Source organism: Nicrophorus vespilloides, unplaced genomic scaffold, assembly GCF_001412225.1.
Source record: "Nicrophorus vespilloides isolate i.1.1-1 unplaced genomic scaffold, Nicve_v1.0, whole genome shotgun sequence".
Taxonomy (NCBI): Eukaryota; Metazoa; Arthropoda; class Insecta; order Coleoptera; family Silphidae; genus Nicrophorus; species Nicrophorus vespilloides.
Window position 1 is genome coordinate 73,744 of NW_017099951.1, and position 8,309 is coordinate 82,052.

The following is an 8,309-nucleotide window of genomic DNA, read 5'->3' on the forward strand; positions in this document are numbered from 1 at the left end:
CAGACAGACAGACGGACAGAGGAGACCAAGTGTTCTACGTCACATTTTTGCCTTAATTAATTTATATAATCATGATGATGAAAATTATAATATAATATAGTATTAAAATTGAAAATAATATATCGATATCGATGAATATGAAAATATTAATATTTATTTTAACTATTATATCCAATATCTTTTTTTTTATATAAATATATATACTATATTGTACATATAGACAAAGACTTTGTTCGATTTTAGAGATTGGAGACTTTCTGTTTTCTTTTACATATATAATACTGCTCTGTACATTGATTGATTTTCTTTTCTCTTCTAAAGTTTAATCAGATATTCGTCTCTTACTCTCTCTCTCTCATTATTTCATTTTCTCTTGAAAAGCAATCACAATATGTGAAACTAAATTAGTAGATCCAATTACCACTTGTACATATATATATAGTTAGTGGGAGGAGCGGGTGGCTGGGGGGTTGTTGATTGAAACATTTAGCAGAGCGAGGGGGGCAACCGTTGACTTATTATTGTAATCTGTATAAAATTAAAACAATGTAATTTTGTTGAAATCGAAAAAAAAAGTAATTATAATCTCTATACCTTTATCTCTCTCTCTCTCTCACACACACACACTTACAGCACACACACACACATTATTAACAAAAGAAAATGATTAGCCGCATTCAATTATTATTATTTTCGTTCTAGGACAATTTGTACATACAGTAAAAGAAAAAAAAATGAGAAGAAGAAGAATAAGAAGCAGAGAACTATATTATTAATGATAATTGAAATAATCAAAAGCTCGGCAAAAAATGGAGAGAAAAAATCAACAGAAAACACGAAGCAGAAATAATAGTAGTAATTACTCTAGTAATAATATTGTGTAAATATAATCGAGTAATGTTTTATAACAGTTTCCATAATATTAATTTTATTTTTTATTTTCTTTTTCCGATCGTATCCACGTTATTATTATTATTTTTCTGTTAATTTATTTATTATTTTTATTATTATTATTATTTTGGAAATATAACCGATTTTTTTTCGCGAACCGTGAAAACTTGCGTGTTTCTTTTTTGTTTTTTTTTGTTAGTTCTCGACTTTTGGCACTCGCACTCGTTTGCATTTAATTTTTTATTTCAATACTTTGGGTCTCTCTTTCGCTCTTCGTAACCAATTGGGGCCAAAACGACTTAATCGAATTGAATGATGGATGGATTGATGGATGGAGGAGAGAATACGATCAAAAGCAACAACAGTAAAATGCGCTTTGTGCACGTCTATCTTGTTTTCATCTCTTATAACTTTTATCTACTTGGTTTCGATTCATCATGGACCAAATAATAATATATATACATATACTGTGTGTGAGTATATAAACTTTTCAAAATTTGTTATTGCTGTTGTTTCGTTATTCGCTTATTCCACAGCAGCGACGTTTTGTCTCAAGATTATGATGTAGTTAGTACCGATTATGTCTTCGAGTTGCGTTGCGTTGCATTAAGTTGCCTGGCCATTTCGTAAGATTTTATACATACAAATATATATATTTATGGAGGCTAATGATATCTTTGTAAATAAATGGGATCTAAAATTTACACACAAACACATACAGACGTATTGGAGAGTGGAGCAAGAGGATCCTCGTCGAAAAGAAGGAGTGTCGAGTATTTATATATACTTGCATAGTTACTGTTACATAACAATATTGTCAATTTTAGGGAATTGGGATTTATTATATTACATATACATACATATATGTGAATATATAATTTATGATGATGATGATGATGATAATATAATAATAATAATAACATGATAAACATAGTTAAATAAATTTGTAAATATTCTATTGATAAAGAAACTAGTTGAATTAGACACATGAAATGTTAATAACTTTATAAATAATTATATATGAATATATAGTTAGGAATTATTAATAAAATTGATCTACATTGAAGATTTGCGTGTTTTGAATAGTGCGGTTTTTGATGCGTTTTTGATGTGGTTTTTGATGTGTTTGAATATTTGAATTTTGAAATGTTCGTTTGGGGGATTTCTCTTGCGGTCCGTTGGTATCGGTTGCATTGATGAGCGTGCGCGCGCGCAACGGGTGGATGGGATGTGCGTCGTGAAGCGCGCTTCTTTACCAGCCAGCTGTTAGTTGCTGCTGCTGTCATCTGTCATATCTGTTTCTGTCAATCGGTCGAGCATAGTCGACCAGTCATTCGTGTGTGCGCGGAGTAGTGCGAAGGAGCGAGCCGATCGAGTAGTAGTCCACAATCACGGACAATGGCCGAATAGTGTTTGTTGTATATGTGCGAGCGTGTTCAGACAGACGACATCAGACACGATATTGTAAATAGCATCCATTGCCAGTGCGAACATACACAATAGAACATCATTTGATTATCGACGATATACTATTATATCGAAAAGCCATCCTCCTTCCTTGTCGGTGGCTTGGTTATCACACACATACGCGCAAGCACGCATACATATGCATATGTATATATAGCACACACCGTATGTATGTATGTATATATATATATATGTATACACACACACACAGTTATATACATTGGTTTCTGTTCTGCTTGTCCCCCTCCACCCTCCCATCTTTGCTCGATCGTCATCATCTCTAGCTGCTTGCTAACCACAATAAGTAGAAGAAGCGGAGACGACGACGACGACGGAGGCAGAAGCAGCAGCAGCATCATCTTCTGCGACTGCAGCAGTGTTTCTTCAGGTTGTGCAGCAGCGATAGAGAGGAGGATGAACGGTGAGGGCGACGGGCAGTCATGGCTCACGGGATGGGAGCAACAGTGCGCGGATTCGATCGAGGAACAGCCGGACTTCGAGCAGACGCTCACGCTGGAATCGGACGATTCGCAGCGCAAGATATGGAACGTCTTCCAGGACTCTGCCACGGCCATCGCACAATTATACAGAGGTGAGCAAGAATCCAATTATTACCAGCCACCCCCTTTTCTTGTCCCTTACTCATCACGCCGGAGAAGGCCCCCCTTTAGTCCTTTCTCTATCTCTCTCTCTCTCTCTTCCTCCTTGGAATATTATTTTTGACGGTTGGTACACGCAGAGCGAGAGAGATGGCCGCATATTGTTGTCATAGCGCAATCAGCTGATTTTTGTTATATATATATATATATATGTTCATTAATTCTAACAACAATCGTCCAATTCGTTATCATTCTCACGGAATGCGACAAACAAAAATGGAACGATCTTCCATCTGGCTACGTATTCTCTCTCTCTCTCCTCATGCGCATATTTGTGTTTCCACGCTTATTGTGTTTTTTTTTCTCTACAAAATTCCTTGCTTTTCTATCATCATTGATTGTGTGGTGAATTTGCTCTCAAATTTATCTTCAGCTCAATTGTTGTTTGCACACCCTGTCTATGTGAAAGAACAGTTTAGAATCTATTTTGTCTCCTATTAATCTAATCTTTATGATATTCACTTATTGTGCATTGTACATGAATAAGTTAAAGAGATTATTTATATATACATTACATATGGGTAATATTTTGTAAGTTCGAAGAACAGGTTTATCTTTTTTGAATGAAATGTCACCAGGTTATAATAATACTTTTCTCTTTAACGCCATCTCTATAATTCATTTGCAGATGTACTCTACATGTAACTTTCTAGACTGAACAATGGGGTTGTGTGATTTAATCTAAACCTAAGTTTTGTGGATTTAGGACAATCTTTGTTCATCCTGTAGATAAGATAAGAATGAAAACAATGGGAATTAATGTGAATGGAGGATTTAACTGCTTCTTTCAATGGAAAATATTGTGAATTTTCTGTAGATGCTTGAGAGTTATGTGGTTTGTTTTTTTTTAGATGTAATTTTTGTATTGGGAAATGTGCTTGGATTGTTGATGAAATACCTGAATTGTATGCAAACAGAAAGATAGATGTGCATGGAAGAGTAGAGCAGATCAATACATTTCCTCTTCACCCAAATGCAATGAATCATTTATTGGAAGATCGGAGAGTTTGCACGAAATTGGGACAGGACCGTTGCAATTCCAATTTCATGTTTTTTTTTTATCAATTATTTGTTTGTTACAACCCTCAACTCTTTTCTATGTCTATTGAGCTTTCTTTTTAAATTAATTTAATAATTATCGTCGCATTCTACTTTTAGGTTGTTGCACGGTGGACAATGCTTTAGTTATGACGGAGAAACAGAATCAAATGTTGTACACGATTCTTAATAATGTTTTTGATAATGGCAACGCATGAGAGAGAGAGAGAGGTGCGCTGATGCAGCAAACGCATTCGTTGGTTCTTACCTGTACTTTCTTCGTCGGCGTTTCCGACTGTTTTCTTTTCGAGGGGGTCCCATCTGTACCAGGTGCATTCTCTTTATTCTTCACACAAGCACGGTCGAACAGAAATTTACCTGTCCGAAGAAGGAGGAGGAAGAGGAAAACGATAATTACATGTGCACACAGTTGAGATTAGTGAATTTTACCTGTGCCCCTACGGGTATTTCGTTTCCAGTTTTATCGAAAATGCGTCCCTTTCCCATTCAAAGGTTTTTCCATCATTCTATTCTTCAATTCTCATTTCTGAAAGCGTATTGTTCAATTATATGATAATTATAATTGAAAGCTGCAACAGCAATGTTTCTTTTCTTTAACTTACTTCGTATGTTGTTTGTGCTGAATTCAATCACCTGTTCCCAATATTTCCGAGCTTCTCTCTGCAATTGTAATTAATATTTGCATCTCAATCATCTATCAGATGTTTACATTTTAACTGTGCCTCTTCGGGTGTTTCGTTTCCAGTTTTATCGAAAATGCGTTCCTTTTTATTTTTCATCTTTCCCATTCAAAGGTTTTTTTCCATCATTCTATTCTTCAATTCTCATTTCTGAAAGCCTATTGATAATTATAATGATTGCATTGAAAGCTGCAACAGCAATGTTTATTTTCTTTAACTTACTTCGTATGTTGTTTGTGCTGAATTCAATCACCTGTTCCCAATATTTCCAAGCTTCCCTTTGCAATCGTAATTAATGTTTGCATCTCAATCATCGTTTACATTTTCATTTCTTTTGTTGATGGTGTTTTCTTCTTCCTTCCACAACCCTTCTCATTTAGCTTGTGTCGCGCACAATTTCCACTGCATGCTCAGTAGGAACTAAATATAACATAGAACATAAGGTAGTAATATAAACAATTTCTGCTTGAACTTGAACTAGGTTGAAATGAGTCTGGGAAATGATGATGGTGTGCTTGTAGATTGGGCTGCAACCAGACATACTGTGGGATTGTTATCTTCAACGAATTTGAAATATTTTGAGAGAATTCTGATTTGCGCAATGCTGATGATGATGATGTTCACAAGTTATACATTTTTAATTCAATTTGAAATGCGTTTTTCTACTTACGTTCGTTTCTCTGCAGATCTCTCGTCTCGCTGCTGCTGCTGCCGCCGCTCGTTGTTTACTTTTGTTGAGCGGCTTTTGTTCATGGCACTTTACGATTTTTTTTTACAAATTGGTCTTATTTTCTGGTGTTTTTTTCGTTGTCGTGTTGTTATGTATCATCTGTCACTGTTATTCGATTGTTTTGATTGAATTTAGTTTAGACTGAAATATTGTGTGTATAATTGATTGGTTTTTGTGTTGTAGATCGTTACACAGCTGATCCAGGCACTCTGTGGATTTCGTTTCAAACAGCGGCTGGTACGGTGACATCATTGTACAAAGGTAATGTGTGGTGGTATGTTTTGTTTGTACGATTAGTTAATTGTAATCATTTTTGTTGCAGAATCGTGTGATACCATCAAGAAGTCGAGCGAGATTTCGAAGCAGGTCGGTTATCAGAGGAGGAATCGAGAGCTGCTCTCGTGGGCGAAGAGGAAAAAGACGCTGATCCGGAGGGAGGATCTGCTCGCCTATCTGTCGGGAAAGCCTCCTCCGCCCAGGCATCACCACCATCATACGACACACACTCACAGGTTGGCGGTGCAAATCTTTTGTTTTTTTTTGTTGTTTGTTTTTGTTTGTGAAGAGAGAGAGTTTTAATTGATGTACGTTTGGTTGCATACGTAGATTGTCGCCCAGACCGAGGAACATTTCGCCGCCTCCCGGGATGCCGATGGCGCAAGGCGATCCGGAGCTGTCCGATCTGAACACGTTCAGGGAGGCGCTCGCGAGGTCCCCGTCGTCGCGACGCCCCCTCGGCTCGGACCTCTGCGCTTTCATCGCCGGTGAGATCCAGAGACACTGCAAACGACCCGCCAGCCCCTCGGACGTCACCATGGGCAGCCCTAGTCACCAGAAGCGCCCCAGGTACATGTAGGACAGGCGCAACCATAGCAACGCCGACGCCAACACCACCACCACTATCAGTAGCAGCAGCAGCAGCAGCTACCATAGCAACAGCAGCTGCAGAAACAAAAGAATATACGACAAGTGGTATATTGATCCTGACCTTCGGTGCCGACGAACGAATCTCATCAGATGCAATCCTAACTCGTGTATATTATATTTATATAAGTACATTCATATTATATACATGTATTTCGTCTCTACGCGCACGCCGAGATGTAAATAAGTATACTTTGGGAACCTGATGGGATTTATTTATTTATATAATTAGTTATAAAAAATATATATATATAATATATATTATAAATATGTACAGTTATTAATTAATCTTAACGATTTTCATTTGTTTCTCTAATTTGTTTACTCTTAGGTGTATATATATATATACATTTATATATATATATTATGTAATATTTTTTTAGTTTTCTTTCCGTTTCGCAAAGTGTCTCCGTTTTTTCATATTCAACTATTTTTCTCCGTTTGATTTAAATTCGTTTGTTTCTTGTTTTCTTTTGTTTTTGGCAAACTCACAGACAACAACAAAAAAAAAACAAATAACTTAGCAAGTGCAATTAATAAATAATTAATGATGGAAAATGGGAGAAACTCGGAACGGAACGCCGAGAAAACACGAAAGAAAATAATTAACTTAAAGACAATATATCAAAAGAAACAACAATAACAATTACAACAACAACAACAACAAAAAACGAACACTTCTGTTTCGCATCTCGTTCTGTCGATTTTCTTCTTGCATAAAGGAATGAAGAACGGATACGGATTATTGATAATAAAGAGCGAATTTCGTTTCGGACAAAAGATCCGAAACGCGAGCAGTCTCTTCCTCCTCCGCAACCACCGCCTCTCTCTCTCTCTCCCTTTCACCTCGTTAATGTCTTCTAATCTCTATTATTAATTCTAATTGTTTAAACACACTTTTTTCGTTCGCCGATTCGTTTCGAGGACGTACGTTTACGCGATTGTCTGAAGTTTTCTTGTACAATAATAAAATGAATATTAATATTTGTAAATTATATTTTTTGTATATAGAAGAAAAAAAAAAGAAGAAGTCTTGTTTGTTTCATTCCAGCAACCAAAATCACCACAAAATCCTACCCACCCAACCCTTCTATACGTTTGTTAGGTTACGAGATGCGAAACGCTTCGCCGCATCTTAATATGCAATAAAATCATTAAAAAATTACTTATTAAAGAAATTCCTTCCTTTTAACAAACAGCAATTTGTAAGAAAATCCTATTCACTTTTTTTCCAATTTCTAAAGCTCATAGCAGGCGACTCGATGACAAAAAACGTGAAAACTTAACGAAACAGTGATTTTTAAGAAAATCCTATTCACTTTTTTCCAATTTCTACAGCTTGTAGCAGGCGACTCGACAACATGAATTACATCCATTTTTTTAACAACGACTTTTAAGAAAATCCTATTCACTTTTTTTCCAATTTCTAAAGCTCATAGCNGGCGAATCATGAAAACACTGAATTACATCCATTTTTTTACGTGTATAAAACGTTATATTCACTTTTTTTNCAATTTCTAAAGCTCATAGCAGGCGACTCGACGACAAAACGAAACAGTGATTTTTTAGAAAATCCTATTCACTTTTTTCCAATTTCAACAGCTCGTAGCAAGCGACTCGACAACAGCACGAAAATGCCAATAGGCTCGAAACATCAATTTTAAGAAAAATTCCTTTCACTATTTTTTCCAATTTCTAAAGCTCATAGCAGGCGACTCGATGACAACACGAAGATGTAGTAGGCTCGTTGGAAATTGTGTAATTAAGAAAATCCTATTCACTTATTTTCAATTTCTACAGCTCATAGCAGGCGACTGTGACTAGACGAAGATGTAATAGGCTCGTTGGATAAATTTAGAAAATCCTATTCACTTTTTTTCCAATTTCTAAAGCTCATAG

General features: G+C 36.1%; 1 protein-coding gene across 3 annotated transcripts; it reads left to right on the forward strand.

Moving 5' to 3' along the window:
- The first annotated feature begins 2,198 nt into the window (after positions 1-2,198).
- Positions 2,199-7,402, forward strand: LOC108566287 (UPF0472 protein C16orf72 homolog). 3 transcript variants are annotated; one of them, XM_017926099.1, is made up of 5 exons: positions 2,199-2,531; positions 2,643-2,950; positions 5,670-5,747; positions 5,809-5,998; positions 6,093-7,402. In XM_017926099.1, exons 2-5 carry the CDS (start codon positions 2,773-2,775, stop codon positions 6,340-6,342), a joined length of 696 nt encoding a protein of 231 aa, XP_017781588.1. In that variant the 5' UTR covers positions 2,199-2,531; positions 2,643-2,772; the 3' UTR covers positions 6,343-7,402. The 3 variants fall into 3 exon arrangements, with proteins under 3 accessions (XP_017781588.1, XP_017781587.1, XP_017781586.1); XM_017926098.1 differs by having other exon boundaries at positions 2,199-2,527; XM_017926097.1 differs by having other exon boundaries at positions 2,199-2,950.
- Positions 7,403-8,309: the final 907 nt, after the last annotated feature.